Source organism: Triturus cristatus, chromosome 4_2 (genome assembly GCF_964204655.1).
Source record: "Triturus cristatus chromosome 4_2, aTriCri1.1, whole genome shotgun sequence".
Lineage (NCBI taxonomy): Eukaryota > Metazoa > Chordata > Amphibia > Caudata > Salamandridae > Triturus > Triturus cristatus.
Genome location: NC_140586.1, coordinates 37,326,971 through 37,348,186, shown reverse-complemented (window position 1 = coordinate 37,348,186; position 21,216 = coordinate 37,326,971). Strand labels below are relative to the sequence as shown.

At 52.1% G+C, this 21,216-nt stretch overlaps 1 protein-coding gene across 11 annotated transcripts in view; it reads right to left on the bottom strand.

Moving 5' to 3' along the window:
* Nucleotides 1-997: 997 nt before the first annotated feature.
* The window catches only part of SLC39A5 (solute carrier family 39 member 5), a 211,576-nt gene continuing 191,357 nt past the window's right edge, over nucleotides 998-21,216 (bottom strand). For all 11 annotated transcript variants that reach the window (XM_085600328.1, XM_085600323.1, XM_085600324.1 and 8 more), the window contains exon 11: nucleotides 998-1,621. In XM_085600328.1, the coding sequence (XP_085456454.1) occupies nucleotides 1,472-1,621 (150 nt within the window). In that variant the 3' untranslated portion in view covers nucleotides 998-1,471. The remainder of the gene's footprint in view (nucleotides 1,622-21,216) is intronic.

The window sequence follows — 21,216 nt, the reverse complement described above, 5'->3', positions numbered from 1 at the left end:
TGTAATGCATTCCATTATTTGAACAAGAAAACAAAAAGGGACAATGGAGCTGGGTCTGAATAGTTTTTGAGATTCAAAGTTCTGAGACCTACGTCTCCCACCCCCCACCCAAAAAATTCCAGGAGGCAGCAGGATGTCATTGGTTGGATTCACAAAGGACAGGCGAGGTTGCAAAATAGACCTACTGCTAAGAATTCCTGCTAGTGGAGAATTTGAACTGGACCTAAAAGGTTATTAAATAAAGCACAGTTTAGTGACCGGATTGCACAGAAAGCCATTAATTACCGCTCCCTGATGAAGAAAACACTTCTTACCCTCCACCCAGTGTTGATGCAGCCAGAAACCAAAAGGCTGCCCCCACCTTTCCCAGCAATCACTATGTTAAAAATGGCTTATCTCGAACTGTTAATTCGAAAAATAGAATACGGGTGGGGAGAGGAAGAGTGAATACACATAAAAGTATGTAATTCAGAACTTGAGATCTATTTTATAAGATGTATTCTGCGACCAAGTCCTGTTAGTCATATTGTGGCTTTGACTCAATTCTGTTTATTAAAATGCTATTGCTTCTAATTCTTGTCTTGTCTTATTTTGTCACATTCGTCATTCTGTATATACAGTTGATTCATATCTGGCATCAGGTCAATACATGAACAAAGTTTTTTGTTTTTACAACCTCTTTGAAATCTTGGTTAGTGTATGAAGCCTAAATATGAGACACTCCAAAAGTTGGCTAATGCATAAAAAGTAAACCAGATGCCAGTACCCAAGGATTAAGCCCATGCTTGAAAGAAGTTAAAGATCATTTGTTTTTAGAAAAATAAAATCCAGTTCTTGCGCTTCATCAAAAAAATGGTTCAGCTATTTTGTTTTTTTTACAAAATGAAAGCTGTTGTACTTATCAAAAGTAAGTTAAGGAAAGTCATTCAGCTCTGGATTTTCCTTAATGGCTTTGTCAATCAGACCTCACCCTATTGCAACAAAATAGGCCAATTCGTAGCTTAAAAATCAAAGACTTTATTGGTAAAATGGTTTGAGGCACCACATTTTATCATACATAACCTGCAGTTAGTAAGGGGAATGGTTGACTGTTTTCCTATGACTTGGCTTACATTGTCCTCCTGTGGCATGATAGGTCAAAGTTTGTTTTTGGGTACCCTCTGTGGAAGCGCTTTGACAGATGTCTCTTATAAACCTCATTTTACGTTTTGCATTTGTTCATCCATTTTATATTAGATCTGGAAATACTGGTCTTTCTTGTGACACCACTACAAAATGGAGTCAAAGGGTTGTCATGAGTTTCGCAGGAGAATCGTTGCCTGGTCTGTTATGTTACAGATTTCTATGTCTAAGGCAGTTTCTGGTAGCGAGGCATCCAAGTGGTAGATCTGATCTTTGTGAATGGAGATGTTTTGTGGACAGCAATGTATCTTTGGGTTGAGTAAAATGAGACTAATGATGAACGGAGCGCTCATAAATCCACAATAAGGAACTGTAGTTCATCTTCGAAAAGGGCAATGCAGAGCATCAAGGCTGTCCCTAGCAGGAACCCAGCATTGCGCAGAAAGAATGTCTTTGTCTGTCTTCTCCCTGCGGGATCCCGCTGCAACATGTCTGGAAGCTGAAAAGAGAGGGATATTAAAGTCTGTCCTTTACATACACACGAAAACAGCCTTTACTACATACTTGAGCTCTAGCAGTTTCACTTTAGTTAGTAAACTTGATCTAACATGTTAGATCAAACGTTGCATTGCAGTACAAAACTTTGCTGCAGTCTTCAAAAATGAGAATGATGCATTTACAGTCCAAAACATATATATATTTTACAGTAGCATATATCCTCATGCAAGCTTCAAGTGTGCCTGGTAATCACATTTTTAAATCTTATTCTGTGTTCTCTCAAGTCTTTTATTTATTGGATAATTATTCAAAGTCATTTTAAAATTAAATTGCCAGAAATTGGGAGATGATCACTGGGCTTGGTGGAAAGAGCACATTAGTGGTTTCAGAGCAGTTAACTTGCTTGGTATTGGTCATTCAGAGAACAGTCAGTTTGAGCTGCAGATTACACACTTTTGCATAGATCGCCATCTGGTGTTGGGCCCGGATGTTTGCAGTTTGTTTTTCCTCTTGGAAAGTCTTTGGAAGTCACGAGGTCGGTGACTCCTCCTTTGGTTCGTATTGCGCATGGGCTTCGGCTCCATCCTCAGATTGTTTTTTTCCGCCATCGGGCTCGGATGTAATACTTCGCGCTCCGGTTCCGAACTTTTCCATTTCAACCATCGACGCAAAATCCTCGTTCATCGAGGTTCTTCAGATACAAATCTTCTTAATCACCTTCTCTTCGACACTTCTTCGATTCGAGTCGTCGACGGCAGCCTTCGGGCCTATCCCGGCTCCGGTCTCGGCTGATGGAAAAAACTCCCTTCAAGAAGTGCCCTCGATGTGGGTCCAAATTCCCGCACACCGATCTTCATGAGGTGTGCAACCTCTGCCACTCCCCTGAACACGAGGCTCGAGACTGTCCCGCCTGCAAGTCTTTTAAATCTAAAAAGACTATTCGAGATCGAAGGGCCAGACGCAACATGGCGCACTCCTCGACCTCCGCTCCAGTCGACATCTTCGGGGACGACGTCGAAGCTCCGGGACAGCAGCACACCGTAGAAGACGACCTCGTCAGTGCTTCCGAAGCAGACGACTCAAATGTGGAGGACATCACCCCGGCGCAGAGGGTCGTGGGTACAATACCCCCTCCCACACCCGTGCCGACATCCAAAAAGGCTTCGGTCACGCCTTCGCCTCCGAGCCTAGGCAAGACCAAGGACACTGCTTCTAACACCCCACCTTCGGGCCCGGTAAAGAAGCCTAATAAGCCTTCCGGCAGCTCGGGCTCGAGCCAACCTACCAGCGGTGCCGAAAACACCCTTTTGCAGCGTGAATCTTTCTGGATTCACTATGCTGTGCATTATTCCGCGATCTTGTGGTTGGGTCCGGATTCGTAGTCTTTTCTTTGTAGCCCAGGTGGGCGGCGACGAACCACCATTTGGTGCACCTCTCGTGACGTCGTCGTGCTTCCTGCGGAAGTCCCACCTTTGGGGCGCCATCTTCAGATTCTTTTTTCCGCGTTGGGTCTGGATCGTCATCGGGAAGCTCCAGAATTACAATCGAAGGAAGAAGAAAGAAAAGCGAGTTTTGTCGATAAATACTACGAAGATATCACAGGAAAAGAAGAGATTTCATCAGGAGCGCGAAGAAAGGAGGTTTTGCGCCTTTTTCTTCGACGACCTTGGAGAATGCGCACTCAGAGGCCCTGAGCGCAATGGACAAGACGCCATTCAAGTTCTGCCCAAACTGCCACCACAAGTTCGCGCAGAAGGACCAGCATCCGGTCTGCAACCTCTGCCTACCGGTCGAACACCAGAGTAAGGACTGCAACGCCTGCTCAGCCTTCGTGCCGAAGACGCTCCGGGTGAGAGATCGGCAGAGAAGAGCCAACGCCAGCATGGATGGCAAGGGTAAGGCCCCGTCGCTCTATGATCTGGGCCTCTCCACGGACGATGAGGACAACGTCGCCGAGGCAGCCAAAAACTTCACGGTCGTAGAGACCGACAAGAAAAAAGAAGACGAGGTAAGAGATTCGTCGAGCTCAAAACAGAAAATACTTCGAAAACACGAGGGTGACTCGAGAAAATCAGAGTCAAAGTCCACGGAGGGAGCCCCGGCGCCGAAAAATTCGACGACCAAAGGGGGAACCATGGACAAGAGGCCGAGCGGATCCTTCGAAAAGGACTCCCTGGTGCCGAAAGACGCCGAAAGGCAAGGGTCGTCGAAGACAACCCAGGAAACGGGACGATCGACGCAGAAAGAACGGTCGACGTCGACGCAAGTTCCGTCGAAAAGGCCCGCGGTCGACGCCGAAAGCATCTCCGAGATGGAGAAAAAGAAGAGGCGGCTCGAGGCCGAAATGGAGAACATCCTTCAAAGGAAGAAGGAATTCGACGCCAAGATGAAGGAATTCAAGATTCCAACGGCTCCACCGACGGACGTCGTCGAGGTCGAATTCGACACAGAGGGGCTGACGAGAGATCTCGAAGAGGAAGACGAGACCTATTATGATGGCGAAGCCGAGGAAGAAGACCAGCAGTCGTTCTACAGCTCGGCGCCATCTACCAGCCACGACATCGAATGGCAGGATCTCGACACCGAAAACCCGGAGGAGCCCGTGGACACGTACCCTTCGAGGCCTTCGCCACCCGATGACATCGAGGTGTACAATATGTTGGTCAGGAGCGCAGCGACAGCCTTCAGGGTCAAACTCGACGAAGAGAGGCCGAAAGCCGATTTCCTCCTCGAGACCCTGCTCCCCATCCAGACGAGGAGCCAATTCCTCCCCATGCTACAAAGTGTGATGAATCAGGGGAGAGAAGCCTTCAAGGAACCAGCGACCTGCCGTTCGATCACGCCCAGGACTGAGAAGAAGTATAAGCACTCTTCCCTGGACCCCCCTTACATCAAAGGTAGCGTCACCGCCGACTCCATCATAGCTTCCACGGCCAGGAGAAGGGCCAACGTACCAGCAACTTCGGGCCCACCACCTGATAAAGAAAGCAGGAGGATAGACCTCACAGGAAGAAAAGTCGAGAGGAATGCCGCAATGCACTGGCGCATTGCGAATTCAAATGCACTTCTCAATAGGCACCAGTACCAACACTGGGACGAGATGGGGGAGCTGGTAAAGCACCTCCCCGAAGAGTACCGCCAGAGAGCCTCGCACCTGGTGGACGAAGGTAAAAACATCGCCAACTCTTGTATAAAGACGGCGTTGGACGGAGCAGACACTTCGGCAAGACTAATGGCCATAGGGGTCACCGAGAGGAGACATGCATGGCTAAGAATCTCGGGATTCAAACCGGAGGTGCAGAACAACATCCTTAGCACCCCCTTCAATGGAGAGACACTGTTCGGAGCAACAGTAGACAAGAAACTCACCCAGCTGAAAAAAGAAAACGAAACGGCAAGGTCCATGGGGGCCCTACAGCTGAGTGGAATGAGGCGAGGCAATCCCTCGAGGAGACCCTACGGTCGGGGAGGAAGCCAGCAAGGGGCGTCGCACCAGACGTTCCAGCAGGGTCAGCAGGGTGATAGTCACAGACAACAAGGCCAACAGAAGCAAAACTGGCAGTACCAACCTCAGGGCCAGTCCTTTCGCGGGAGAGGGAACGGACGTGGCCAGAGGAGGAGAGGGGGTGACCAGCCCTCATCAAAGTGACTCAGCACGCAAGAGGACGCCTACCCTCGCCATGCCCCCAAGGGTGAGGCGCAGTACAGTAACATCAGGGGGGAGAGAAGAATCAAAGGCCTACGAGCATACAACACCAGTAGGCGGAAAACTGAGGTTCTACCTTCAGGAGTGGTGGCGTATAACCACAGACAAGTGGATACTGAACGTCATGCAGTACGGATACTGCGTAGATTTGGAGAAAAGACCTCCAAACAGAAGACCAAGGGGAAGGCAGAGATCGGATCAAGAACTGGCCCTTCTCAGAGAGGAAACACGGAAACTTCTAGAAAAAAGAGCCATAGAGGCAGTGCCGTTCAGAGAACGCAACAAAGGGGTGTACTCAAACTATTTCGTGGTCCCGAAAGTAGACGGAAACCTCAGACCCATCCTGGACCTGCGTTACCTAAACAAGTTCACCAGAACGCAGAAGTTCAAAATGACTTCGCTGCAGGAGGTACTGCCCCAAATAAGAGACGGGGACTTCATGGTCACCGTGGACCTCAAGGATGCCTACCTGCACATCCCAATAAACAGAAGACACAAGGGCCTTCTAAGGTTCAACATCGACCAGGAACACTACCAGTTCACAACCCTGGCCGTCGGATTAAAATCGGCGCCAAGGGTGTTTACAAAATGCCTGTCGGCGGTCGCGGCCCACCTACGAAGGCAGGGGATCCATGTCTACCCCTACTTAGACGACTGGCTGGTCAAGGCAGACTCACGCGAGAAGTGCGAGAGGCACGCAAAACGCGTAACAGACACTCTGACGAACCTGGGGTTCTCGATTCACTGGGGGAAGTCATCGCTGGAACCGGAACGGGTGAAGATTTTCCTGGGAGCAAAAATCAACTCCCTGAACAGCACAGTGGTGCCCAGCGACAGGAGGACAGATGCCCTACTGAAGGAGACGCGGCTCTTCCGGAAGGGGCGAGCTCTGACAGTGTGGTCAGTGAGCAGGATGATGGCGTCGTGTATCCAGCTGGTGCCGAATGTACGTCTGCACATGAGACCATTCCAAGAATGGCTACAACAGCAATGGTCACAAGCGAACGGAAGTTGGGAGGATCTAGTGGTTGTTACGCACGCAGTGCAGGAGGAGATGACTTGGTGGAACAGAGACAACATGACAGCAGGGAGAAGCCTGACACCACCAAACCCAACAATGACCATTACCACGGACGCATCGCAAAAGGGATGGGGAGCGCACATGGACAACCTCAGAGTGAGGGGTCTGTGGGCTCCAGCAGATGCGGTTCGCCATATCAATTACCTCGAGTTGAAAACTATCCTGCTAGCCCTGAAGGCATTCCAGAGGCACCTGTACAACCAGAGGGTGTTGGTTCAAACAGACAACACCACGGCAATGTTCTACATCAACAAGCAGGGGGGGACACAGTCGTTCCCTCTTTCCTCTCTGGCACAGGAGATTTGGAGATGGGCCATACCTCTCAGGATAGATCTACTGGCAATTCACCTACTGGGGAAGGACAATGTGGAGGCAGACTGGCTAAGCAGGCAGACCTCGGCATCGCACGAGTGGGAGCTCAATTTCCAGGAAACGGAGAAGCTTTTCCGGAGATGGGGAACTCCCACGATAGACCTATTTGCAACACGCCAAAATGCAAAATGCCAAAGCTTCGCGTCCAGGCAACCAGATCAGCAATCCCAGGGAAATGCCCTATGGATAAGCTGGTCGAGGACATTTGCCTACGCCTTTCCACCGATACCCCTGTTGCACAGAGTGCTCGACAAGTGCAGAACCAGCAACATGACTCTGATCCTAGTGGCTCCGCAGTGGGCAAGGCAGACATGGTTCTCACAAATCCAAGAAATGGCACAAGGCAATCCATACAGGTTCGAGAGGAGAAGGGACCTGCCCTCCATGCAAAACGGAGAGGTCCAGCATCCAGAGCCAGAGACCCTCAACTTGGCGGCATGGCTCCTGAAGACCTAGAGTTTGCGCACCTTAGATTGCCTCCTAGCACTATGCGGGTGCTACGGGAGGCAAGGAAACCAACGACACGAAAATGCTACAGCGCAAAATGGAAGAGATTTACTGTGTGGTGCAGGAAGAAGGGCCTGCAAAACAGAATGACAAGAGACTCAACAGTACTGAGGTACCTCACACACATTCTAAAGAGTAACCCCTGCTCGAGTTCCCTAAGGGTACACCTAGCGGTGATCGTTGCCTACACCAGAGGTGAGAAAGGTGGAAGTTTCTTCACTTCGCAGGTGGTGAAGATATTCATGGAAGGAGCCAAAAGAATGGCCCCTCCGAAAAGGTTGCCGCCGCCTGCATGGAATCTGAACGTGGTTTTGACGGAGCTCATGAAGGCACCGTTTGAACCCATTCACAAGGCCACACTGCAAATGTTAACGATGAAAACGGCCTTTCTAGTGGCCATAACCTCGCTACGCAGGGTGAGCGAACTTCAAGCACTAACACTACAGGAACCCTACATTCAGATTTACAAGGACAGGGTAGTCCTGAGGACAGACCCACACTTCATGCCCAAGGTGGTGTCGGCGTTCCACATGAATCAGAGTATTCAGATACCAAGTTTCTTCCAAAACCCGACTTCGAAAGCAGAAATGGCGCTGCACACCCTCGACGCTAGGAGAGCGGTGATGCACTACATTGAGAGAACCAAGGAACTCAGGAAATCAAAGCAGCTGTTTGTGTCCTTTGCTACTAGCTTCATGGGTAGACCAGTGACTAAGGGCACCATCGCAAGATGGATTGCCCTCACTATTCAATTCTGCCACAAACAGGCTGGACAGGAGCTAGCGGAGGGGACTCAGGCTCACGCCACAAGGAAGAAGGGGGCCACTGTTGCCTTCCTGGCGAACACGCCCATCCAGGACATATGTCTGGCTGCAACTTGGGCATCTGTGCACACGTTCACGAAACACTACTGCGTGGACATTCAGATGAACAAGGAAGCACATGTTGGACAGAAGGTGCTTCAACACACTTTCAACGACCAACGCTCATCTACCACCCAGCCGCCACAAATTTAGGAAAACCGCTACAAAGTCTATGCACAGCATAGTGAATCCAGAAAGATTCACGCTGCAAAACGAATAGTTTCTTACCTGTCGGTGTAGTTTTGCAGCTTGAAGATCTTTCTGGATTCACTAGCGAACCCGCCCACCTCCGCCAGGAAGATGAGGCTGGAGGAAGAGGGGGTAAAATGGAAAAGATCAGAAGGAATGAAAACGTACAGAAAAATGGACATGAAGGAATAATCAATCGCCTAGGGTTAAAAAAAAAAAAAAAAAAGGAACAGGGAAAAAAGAACCCGAAGATGGCGCCCCAAAGGTGGGACTTCCGCAGGAAGCACGACGACGTCACGAGAGGTGCACCAAATGGTGGTTCGTCGCCGCCCACCTGGGCTACAAAAAAAAAAAAAAACAACAAAGAAAAGACTACGAATCCGGACCCAACCACAAGATCACGGAATAATGCACAGCATAGTGAATCCAGAAAGATCTTCAAGCTGTAAAACTACACCAACAGGTAAGAAACTATTCGTTCGGCACCGAAGAAGAGATCGGCCTCCACCTCCACACCGAGCCCGGCACCAAAGCCCTTGGTGTCGAAACCCGGCCTCTCGGTGCCGACCAAACATCATAAGGCCCTCAGCACCGACACTCCCGTGCCGAAGCCTCTCTCGGCACCGAACAAAAATATCGGAGGTTCCAAAAAAGCACGGCACAGACAGGCCTAGAAAGCCGTCGGCCCCGAAAACCTCAGCGCCGACCGAACAACCAGTGTCGCAAGAACTATTCACACCGGATCCTTTGCAAAAGACACTTACCAAGGATCCAAAAACTGGACATTTGGCACTGTCTTAAAAAAAGAGACATTTGGACAAACCAGCTCCACCTCCAAAGAGGAAGGACTGTGCTACCTCCCCTTTCAGAGTGCCTTCCCCACCTCCTCCACCCTCTCCACCTCCACCCCCTCCACCCCTGCCTCATCGCTCTCCGACTCCGTCTCCAGACCATGATGATCAAGGGGACCCATACTACGATCCAGCAGATGTGCCACAAGACCCCACCCCTACTGGATCCCCAGACCCATGGGATGATTATAACAATCCAGACATCCCAGATGTCCCACAAGATGACCTTTATCCATCCAGGCCATCACCACCAGAAGACTCGTTAGGCTTTCACCACCTACTCCAGAGGGCAGCACATTATCACGGGGTAGAGCTACATACTGACCCAGTAGAGGAAGATTTCCTCCTAGACACCTTCGATGATGCACATAGGTCTACTGCTATACTACCTATGCTAAAAGGGGTAATCAAACATGCGCCAGAGGTTTTTGAAGACCCAGTCAGGGCTAGGGTCCTAAACCCACGCATAGAGAAAAAATATAAAGCCGCCCCCACAGATCCTGCTTACATTAAAGGACCTGCACCGCTGGATTCATTAGTGATATCCACGGCTAGGAAGAGATCAAATTCCCAGGCATCAGGCGAAGCACCACCACCTGACAAAGAGTCCAAGCTCCTAGACGCGTCAGGAAAACGCACTGCGTCACAGGCTGCCAATATATGGCGTATCGCCAACACCGAAGCGCTAATGGCCAGATACGACAGAGCGCATTATGATGAGCTAGAAACCATCATGCACCATCTCCCAGAAAAATACAAAAATAGGGCGAATTAATTGATTCAAGAGGGGAAAACCATCACTAATACCTCTATACGCTGTGCCCTAGACGCGGCAGACACAGCCTCCAGGGCCATAAACACCAGTGTCGTCCTCCGTCGCCACGCCTGGCTAAGAGTTTCAGGTTTTAAACCTGAGGTACAAGCCTCCATATTGAACCACCCATTTGATCAACAACATTTATTTGGTCCAAAGGTTGATGAGGCCCTCGAGAAGATGAAGAAAGACACTGATACGGCGAAATCTATGGGAGCCGTACAGTCACACCCTGCTAGGCGCTCCTTTCGCCGCTCTTCCTTTCGGGGCACGGGCAGAGGCTACTCCTCAGATAGCGCCTCCACATCCTACAAATCCCTGCCTCAGCCCACCTTCACAAGGGGTTATCAAAGAGGCGACTATAGAGGCAATAATAATAAAGGCAGAGGCAAAACAAATACCGCCCGCTCTGCCACACCGCCTACCCAATGACTTTCCCCTGCTCCCTCCAGACCATCCCACTCCGGTCGGGGGCAGACTACAACATTTCCTTCACGTCTGGGAGACCATCACCTCAGACAGATGGGTGACTCAAATTATTCATTCAGGGTACTGCCTAGAATTAACATTACCCCCCAAACATTCCACCCAGGCAACGCCCAATGTCACTAGAACATGCCACGTTACTAAAACAGGAGGTAATCTCCCTCCTGCAAAAACAAGCCATAGAGCAAGTCCCCGTCAATCAGCAAAATTTAGGGGTCTACTCCCTGTACTTTCTGATACCAAAAAGAGACAAGACTCTACGACCTATTCTAGATCTCAGGCCACTAAACACTTACATACATTCAGACCATTTTCACATGGTAACCCTTCAACAGGTTCTTCCGCTCCTCTCCCAGAACGACTTTCTCACCACACTGGACTTGAAAGACGCATACTTTCATATTCCAGTACACCATGCTCACAGAAAGTACCTCAGATTCGTAGTTGACGGGCAACACTACCAGTTCAAAGTACTCCCATTCGGGGTCACAACAGCACCAAGGGTATTCACCAAGTGCCTAGCAGTAGTGGCGGCACACCTCATTCACGTCTTCCCGTATTTGGACGACTGGCTAAAAAAAGCCACGTCCTACAACCAATGTGTACACTACACCGCCACTACAATCCAACTACTTGACCAGCTAGGTTTCACGCTGAACCACCAAAAGTCCCAGCTGATACCATCCCACACAAAACAATACCTTGGTGCCACCAAACACACATCAAAAGCCATAGCCTATCCCAATCCTGCCAGGATTGCAAGCATCCAGGCTTTGCGTCAAAAATTCATACTTCAACACTCTCTCCCAGCAAGAGTGTTTATGCAACTGATAGAGATGATGGCCTCTTGCATTTTCATAGTGCCTCACACAAGACTCCAGATGCGTCCACTCCAGGAGTGCTTAGCACGCCAGTGGAACCAGGCCCAGGGGCAACTGACAGATCTGGTGTTGGTAGACGGTCGCACCCATCGCTCTCTGCAGTGGTGGAACACCACAAATCTTTCCAAAGGTCGACCGTTCCTGGACCCGGTTCCCCAAATAATACTAACAACAGACGCATCGCTCATCGGCTGGGGAGCTCATCCACAGTGCAGGGCACATGGACGCTGCAACAAAAGTTACTCCACATCAACCATCTGGAGTTACTGGCAATCTTTCTAGCCCTGAAATCCTTTCAGGCGCAGATTTCAGGCAAGGCAGTCCTGATTCGCACAGACAAAATGACTGCCATGTACTACATTCAAAAACAGGGGGGCACACACTCCACAGCTCTCTCAACTAGCACAGAGCATATGGAGAAGGGCAATTCCACACAAAATCTTTCTCCTAGCCCAACATGTCCCAGGAGTCCAAAACACCATGGCAGATCTGCTCAGCAGACAGACGCAGCAGATCCACGAGTGGGAACTTCACCCACAGGTTCTTCACACGTTCTTTCAGATGTGGGGGCATCCTCAGATAGACTCTTCGCCACCCACGAAAACAAAAAATGTCCAAGCTTCGCCGCGAGATACCCACACCCATTGTCCATAGGCAATGCGATATGGATGAACTGGTCAGGCAAATTTGCGTACGCTTTTCCACCTCTCCCACTAATTCCATTAGTGGTGCGAAAGCTACAACAGCACTCCCTCATGCTCATCCTGGTAGCTCCAACATGGGCCAGACAACCGTGGTACACCACGCTGCTGGAACTCTCGGTAGTGCCACACCAAAAGTTACACCTCTCACCATGCCTCCTAACCCTCCACCCGGACCCAGCTCAGCTCAACCTTGCGATCTGGCTCCTGACATCCTAGAATTCGGATACCTTAACCTTCCCCCTGATTCCATGAACATTATCAGAGTAGCTAGACACCCTACTACTAGGGCATGCTACGCCGCAAAGTGGAAAAGATTTGTTGTTTACTGCCATAACAACACAATCAACCCTCTAGATGTATCCATACAGCACATCATATGTTACTTGCTCCATCTACAAAGGTGTAACCTAGCATATACATCCATTCGGTTACACCTCGCAGCAATTGCTGCTTACCTACAGAACAGACAGCACCTATCACTTTTCAGGGTGCCTGCCATAAAAGCCTTCATGGAAGGCCTCAAAAGAGTAATTCCACCCAGAGTACCACCCTCACCTGTGTGGAACTTAAATATAGTTCTCACAAGGCTAATGGGGCCGCCTTTCGAACCTTTACACAAATGTGAGCTGCAATGTCTCACATGGAAAACAGCTGTTCGAGGCATATGAGCTGCAGATTATACACTGTGCATAGCTCGCCATCTGGTGTTGGGCCCGGATGTTTGCAGTTTGTTTTTCCTCTTGGAAAGTCTTTGGAAGTCACGAGTTCGGTGACTCCTCCTCTGGTTGGTATTGCGCATGGGCTTCGGCTCCATCCTCATATTGTTTTTTTCCGCCATCGGGCTCGGATGTAATACTTCGCGCTCCGGTTCCGAACTTCCCAGTTCACCGATCGACGCAAAAATCCTCGTTCATCGAGCTTACTCAGACAATAAATCATCTTAATCATCTTCTCTTCGGCACTTCTTCGATTCCGGTCGTCGACGGCAGCCTTCGGGCCTATTCCTGCTCTGGCCTCGGCTGATGGAAAGAACTCCCTTCAAGAAGTGCCCTCGATGTGGGTCCAAGTTTCCCCACACCGATCTTCATGAGGTGTACAACCTCTGCCTCTCCCCAGAACACGAGGCCCGAGACTGTCCCGCCTGCAAGTCTTTTCGCTCAAAAAAGACCATTCGAGATCGACGGGCTAGACGCAACATGGCGCACTCCTCGACCTCCGCTCCAGTCGACATCTTCGGGGACGACGTCGAAGCTCCGGGACAGCAGGACATCGAACAGGACGACGACGACCTCGTCAGTGCTTCCGAGGCCGACGACTCAGATGTGAAGGACATCACCCCGGCGCAGAGGGTCGTGAGTACAATACCCCCTCCCACGCCCACAGCGAAAAAGGCTTCGGTCACACCTGCGCCTCCGGGCCTAGGCAAGACCAAGGACACTGCTTCTCATACCCCACCTTCGCGCCCGGTAAAGAAGCCTCGGCTCGAGCCAGCCGACCACCGGTACCGAGAAACACCCTTCGGCACCGAAGAAAAAAATCGGCCTCCACCTCCACACCGAACCCGGCACCGAAGTCTTCGGTGTCGAAACCTACGCCTCCGACCAAACATCACAAGGCCCTCGGCACCGACAATCCCGTGCCGAAGCCTTCTCCGGCACCCACCAAAAAAATCGGAGGTTCCAAGGAAGCACGGCTTCGATGAGCCTAAAAAGCCTTCGGCCCCGAAATCTTCGGCGCCGACCGAACAACCAGTGTCGCAGGAACTTTTCACACCGGATCCTCTGCAGAAAACACTCGCCAAGGATCCAAAAACTGGACACTTGACATAGTCTTCAAAAAAGAGACACTTGGACAAACCAGCTCCACCTCCAAAGAGAAAGGACATTGCTACCTCTCCTTTCAGGGTGCCTTCCCCACCTCCTCCACCCTCTCCACCCCCTCCACCTCATCGTTCCCCCACCTTGTCTCTTGTCCCAGACGATTTGGGAGACCCTTATTATGATCCAGCAGATGTGCCACAAGACCCCACCCCCACTGGATCTCCAGACCCAAGGGATAATTATAACAATCCGGACATCCCAGATGTCCCACAGGATGACCTTTACCCATCTAGGCCATCCCCACCTGAAGATTCCTTGGGTTTTCACCATTTGTTACAACGGGCGCACACTACCACGGGGTGGACTTACACACTGACCCAGTGGAGGAGGATTTTCTCCTAGACACTTTTGACGATGCACATAGGTCTACTGCCAATCTACCTATGTTAAAGGGCGTAATTAAACATGCCCCTGAGGTTTTTAAAGACCCAGTCAGGGCCAGGGTCCTAAACCCTCGTATAGAGAAGAAATATAAAGCCGCCCCCACAGACCCTTCTTACATTAAAGGCCCTGCACCATTGGATTCCCTAGTGGTATCTACAGCTAGGAAGCGCTCAAATTCTCAGGCGTCTGGCGAAGCACCCCCACCTGACAAAGAGTCCAAGCTCCTAGATGCTTCAGGGAAGCGCACTGCATCACAAGCTGCCAATATATGGCGTATCGCAAATACGCAAGCACTGTTGGCCCAATACGACAGGGCACATTATGATGAGCTAGAGACCATCATGCACCATCTCCCTGAAAAGTACAAGACTAGGGCTAATGAACTGATTCAAGAGGGAAAAACAATAACTAACACCTCGATACGCTGTGCCCTAGATGCTGCAGATACAGCCTCCAGAGCCATAAACACCAATATCCTTCTCCGTCGCCATGCCTGGCTCAGAGTTTCAGGGTTTAAACCGGAGGTACAAGCCTCTATATTAAACCACCCATTCGACCAAGATCATCTATTTGGCCCCAAAGTAGACTAAGCCCTCGAAAAGATGAAAAAAGATACAGACACGGCGAAATCCATGGGAGCCCTGCAGTCACATACTCCCAGGCGCTCCTTTCGACGCTCTTCCTTTCGGGGCACGGGCAGAGGCTACTCCTCGGATAGTGCATCCACGTCCTACAAATCCCCCCCTCAATCTACCTTCACAAAGGGTTTTCAAAGAGGCGGATACAGAGGTAATAATAATAAGGGCAGAGGCAAAACAAATACCACCCGCTCTGCCACACCTCCTGCCCAATGACTTTCCCCCGCTCCCTCCAGACCATTCCACTCCGGTCGGAGGCAGAATACAGCATTTCCTTCACGTCTGGGAGACAATCACCTCAGACAAATGGGTGACACAAATTATTCAGTCAGGGTATTGCCTAGAATTAACATCTACCCCCCCCAAACATTCCACCCAGGCACCGCCCTATGTCTCAAGAACATACAGCGCTATTAACACAAGAGGTGGTCTCCCTCCTGCAAAAAGGAGCAATAGAACAGGTCCCCATAAATCAACAAAATGTAGGGATCTACTCCCTGTACTTTCTGATTCCAAAGACAGACGAGACTCTACGACCTATCCTAGATCTCAGACCTCTAAACACCTACATACATTCAGACCATTTTCACATGGTAACTCTTCAACAGGTTCTTCCACTCCTCTCCCAAAACGACTTTCTCACCACTCTGGATTTGAAAGACGCATACTTTCACATCCCAGTACACCAGTCTCACAGAAAGTACCTCAGATTTGTGGTGGATGGACAACACTACCAGTTCAAGGTGCTCCCGTTCGGGGTAACAACAGCACCAAGGGTATTCACCAAGTGCCTGGCAGTGGTGGCTGCACACCTCAGAAGACAGCACATTCACGTCTTCCCGTATCTGGACGATTGGCTGATAAAAGCCACGTCCTACCAACAATGTGTGCAACATACCGCCGCTACGGTCCAACTACTTCACCAGCTAGGTTTCACGGTGAACCATCAAAAATCCCACCTGGTACCATCACACACAAAACAATATCTCGGAGCCACCATAGACACCTCAAAAGCCATAGCCTAGCCCAATCCTGCCAGGATTGCAAAGATACAGACTCTGCGTCAAAAATTCCTATGTCAACACTCTCTCCCAGCAAGAGTGTTTATGCAGCTCATACTCCAAATGCGTCCACTCCAAGAGTGCTTAGCGTGCCAGTGGAACCAGGCCCAGGGACAACTGACAGATCTGGTGTTGGTAGACGGTCGCACCCATCGTTCTCTGCAGTGGTGGAACACCACAAACCTTTTCAAAGGTCGACCGTTCCTGGACCCGGTCCCACAAATAATCCTAACAACAGATGCATCGCTCTCCGGCTGGGGAGCTCATCTGTTACATCTTACAGCACAGGGCACATGGACGCCGCAACAGAAGTTACTCCACATCAACCATCTGGAGTTACTGGCAATCTTCCTCGCCCTAAAATCCGTCCAGACGCAGATTTCAGGCAAGGCAGTCCTCATTCGCACAGACAACATGACTGCCATGTACTACATTCAAAAACAGGGGGGCACACAGTCTCCACAGCTCTCTCAATTAGCACAGAGCATATGGAGATGGGCAATTCCACAAAAGATCTTTCTCCTAGCCCAACACGTCCCACGAGTCCAAAACACCATGGCAGATCTGCTCAGCAGACAGACGCAGCAGATCCACGAGTGGGAACTTCACCCACAAGTTCTTTACCTGTTCTTTCAGAAGTGGGGGCATCCACACATAGACCTTTTCGCCACCCACGAAAACAAAAAATGACCAAGCTTCGCCGCCAGATATCCACACCCATTGTCCAAAGGCAATGCGATATGGATGAACTGGTCAAACAAATTTGCATACGCTTTTCCACCTCTCCCACTAATTCCATTAGTGGTGCGAAAGCTACAGCAGCATTCCCTAACGCTGATCCTAGTAGCTCCGACATGGGCCAGACAACCGTGGTACACCACACTGCTGGAACTCTCAGTAGTACCACACCAAAAGCTACACCTCTCACCATGCCTCCTAACCCAGAACCATGGAGAAATCAGGCACCCGGACCCAGCTCAGCTCAACCTTGCGATCTGGCTCCTGAGGTCCTAGAATTCGGATACCTTAACCTTCCCCCTGATTGCATGAATATTATCAGGGAAGCTAGACGCCCTACTACTAGGGCATGCTATGCAGCAAAGTGGAAAAGATTTGTTGTTTACTGCCACAACAACGTAATCAATCCTTTAAATGTATCCATACAGCACATTATATGTTACTTGCTCCATTTACAAAGGTGTAACCTAGCAATCTGAAAGAAACACGTTAGTTAGATTCCTCACCTTAGAATATCCCCAGGCGTCAGACTGGATCCGGAAGATTTTTCGTCAGCAATACCCCTTGCGCGTCGCTAGGCGTCATCTGCGGCTCCGTGTCCGTCGTCGGCGTCGTGCGCTGGAATGACGTCGGAGTACTTAGACGCCGCCCTCGCGCGCTGACGTCAGTTCTTCTTTTTTCCGCGCCAGTAAGCGCAGATCCGGGAGAGCTACCCCTTTTAGTCTTTTTTGACTAAGTTTTTGATCCTTTTTGATCTTGTCTCGACTCCGGTGCCGGTAGGATGCCTGGTTTCAAAGCCTGTACTGACTGCAACCGCTTGATGTCGGTTACGGATCATCACCGCCGGTGCCTTTACTGTTTGGGCCTCGACCACGACGCGGAGTCGTGTTTGGACTGCAAGGCCCTGTGGCTAGACGGGAGCAGTCCCGTAAGCTCCTCGAGCTTCGCCACTCGGCTCCGCGCCCCTCTCGATCCCGGTCCAGGAGGAGGTCCAAGGATCGGTCGCGGAGCCGCAGCAGACGTCATCATCGCTCGTCTGGCTCCAAGTCTTCGGGTAAGTCGAAGCACTCCAAGTAGTCCAAGAGGCGACACCGCTCTTCGGACTCCCCTCGCCGGTCGCGCGACTCGGCTGAGGGTCAGGGTGGTTCCAGCCCCGCAGCTCCAGCGGAGCCGCAGGCGCCGCGTAAGTCCCCATACCCGCCGGTAGTCAGTGCCTTCCTCTCGGCCATGAGGAGCCTGGCTCCGCCGTCGACGCCCGCTGGCGCGCCTTCGGGCCCCGCGGACCCGACTGGGCAACCTTGCATGCTGGCGGCTCCGGCCCCGGCTCCAGCCACGACGCCGCAGGTTCCTGAGGGACTCGTCCCCGAGTCCCCGCCGACGCCGGTCGACCTCGTCACGCCTCCTCCGCCGGCCTCGACACCGGTTCCACCTCCGGCTCCGCTCGGCGTCAAGCCCCAGTTCAGCCCCGCTCCGGATCCGGCGCCGTTACGGCGTCGATGGACGCCGGGTACGGCGCCGTTAGAGACACATTATGTCTATCGTCCGGCTCCGATCCTTCCTCCTGTTTACCAGGAATCGGATGACGGGGGCGAATGGGAGGGGTCCGAGAGTCCTATGGCCGTTCAGGCTCAGCTGTCACAGGACTGGGCAGATGAACTGGGGGAGGCCAGTGGTCTGGATACCTCACCAGACACTGGATTCATCTCTCCTCCGACTGTGGCTTCGGAGGAGGGTGCTGCTTTCTCTGTGGTGCTGCGCAAGGCGGCCGCAGCCCTTGGGCTCGAGCTGCCTGCCGTGGCTGTGAGGACTAACATCCTCACTGAGGTGCTTCAGTCTGCAGCAAGCTCCACTGAGCCTCTGCTGCAATTCAATGAGGCCCTCATTGACGTTCTGCAGGGCACCTGGTCCAAGCCCTCCACAGTTCCTCCTGTGGACAGGAACGTCACCAGGCGCCACCGCCCTGCTCCGGGCGACCCCAGTTTTCTGTCCCAACAACCCACCCCCGAGAGCCTGGTTATCCAGGCTTCTACCTCCCAATCCTCCTTCCCGACCGCTCCGCCGGACCGGGATTCCAAGAGACTGGAACAGTTTGGCAAAAAGCTGTTCTCCTCCCTTAGTTTGGGTCTGCGGTCCTTGAACACCGCCTGTCTTTTGGACCGTTATTCCCACTCTCTGTGGGATACGGTGGAGGACGTGCTGCCCCTGTGCCCGGAGGAGACACGACTTACCCAGGCTCTGGCCGATGGGAGGGATGCAGCACGACATGCAATCAGATGTGGGCTTGATACTACGGACTCGCTGGGTAAGGCGATTTCTACCACGGTGGCGCTTAGACGTCACGCCTGGCTGCAGTCCACGTCCTTTTCGGGAGATGTCCAGAGCACTCTCATGGACATACCCTTTGATGGCACTCGCCTTTTTGGTGAGAAAGCGGACAGTGCGCTGAATCGCTTTAAGGACTCCTGGGCTACGGCCAAGTCCTTGGGCCTCTCGGCCCCGCGGTCGCAAACTTCCGCCCCTTTCGTGGCCAAGGAAGGGGTGCCTCCTCACGTCCGCCTAGCCACCAGCCGCAGAACCAACCTGCGCGCGGACGTGGTTTCCGCCGAGGCGGTTCTGGAGGACGACGCGGTCAGCCCACATCCACCCCGGCAGCATCCGCCTCAAAGCCTTCCTAGTCCGAGCTTTCAGGCCCATTCCACGCCAGTGGGCGGCAGAGTTCGCCATCACCTGCTCCACTGGCGGTCCATCACATCGGACAGGTGGGTGCTGCAAATCGTCCGAAGGGGCTACTCCCTCCCCTTCGAGACGACCCCTCCAGCCATGCCACCGCAGCACCACCGTATCTCGGGGGATCATTTGAATCTTCTCCACGAGGAAGTTTCGGCCCTCTTGGCCAAGGGGGCCGTCGAGCGCGTTCCGAGCCCAGAAGTAGGTCGTGGTTGTTATTCCCACTACTTTCTGGTTCCCAAGAAGGGCAAAGGGGGCCTACGCCCTATCTTGGACCTCCGGAACGTCAATACCTTCCTCCGGAAGGAAAGGTTCAAAATGTTAACTTTGGCTCAGGTTCTAGCTGCCCTAGACCCTGGAGACCGGATAGTAGCGTTGGACTTGCAGGACGCATATTTCCACATCCCCGTCCTGCCGGCCCACCGGCGTTACCTGCGTATCACGGTGGGTCAAGAGCACTTTCAGTTTACCGTGCTCCCCTTCGGCCTTACCAGTGCCCCTCAGGTGTTCACGAAAGTGATGGCGGTGGTCGCAGCTCATCTGCGCAGATCAGGGGTTCCAGTCTTCCCCTATCTTGACGACTGGTTGTTGAAGGCGGGCTCGCCCCAGGCAGTCGTCTCCCACCTCCAGACTACGGCGGATCTCCTTCATTTGCTGGGGTTTTCCATCAACGTGCCGAAGTCACACCTGAGTCCCTCTCAGAAGCTCCTCTTCATCGGAGCAGTTCTCGATTCGGCGCAGTTCCGGGTCTATCCTCCGGAACAGCGGGTCCGGGATATACAGGCCCTGATTCCCATCTTTCGGCCACTATCCTGTTTTTCGGTCAGGCTAGTGTTGCGGCTTCTGGGGCTGATGGCCTCCTGCATCCTACTAGTGCATCACGCCAGGCGGCGCATGCGGGCTCTGCAGTGGGACCTGAAGTTTCAGTGGGCCCAGAATCACGGCAACCTGTCCGACCATGTCTTGATCTCGGAGGGCACTGCACTGCAGTGGTGGCTCACGGACCGCGATTGGGTCACGGGCAAGAGCCTCTCCCTTCCCCAACCGGAGCACGTCGTAGTGACGAATGCGTCCCTCCTGGGATGGGGTGGCCATATGGGAGAGGCGGAGATCAGAGGCCTCTGGTCTCCGGCAGAGTCTCGCCTCCACATCAACCTGTTGGAGTTGAGAGCGATCCGACTTGCACTGAAAGCCTTCCTTCCCTCTGTCAGGGGAAGTGTCGTGCAGGTGTTCACGGACAACACCACCGCCATGTGGTATTGCAACAAACAGGGCGGGGTGGGGTCGTGGACCCTTTGTCAGGAGGCTCTGCGCCTCTGGACGTGGCTGGAACACCAGGGCGTCACCCTAGTGGTTCAACATCTGGCGGGCTCTCTGAACGCCAGAGCAGACGAACTCAGCCGCCGGTGCATGATGGATCACGAATGGCGTCTGAACTCCGAAGTGGCGCAAGGTCTCCTTCAGCAGTGGGGAGAGCCTTGGTTAGATCTATTCACCATCGAAGAGAACGCGCAATGTCAGCAGTTCTGTGCGTTGGAATTTCCAAGGCGGCACTCGCTCGGCGACGCTTTGTCACGAGTGGAGTTGCGGTCTGTTGTACGCCTTTCCGCCTATACCACTTCTGCCCAGAGTGCTGAAGAAGATCAGGCACGACCGGGCCCAAGTCATCTTGGTGGCTCCGGATTGGGCACGAAGGTACTGGTATCCCGAGCTA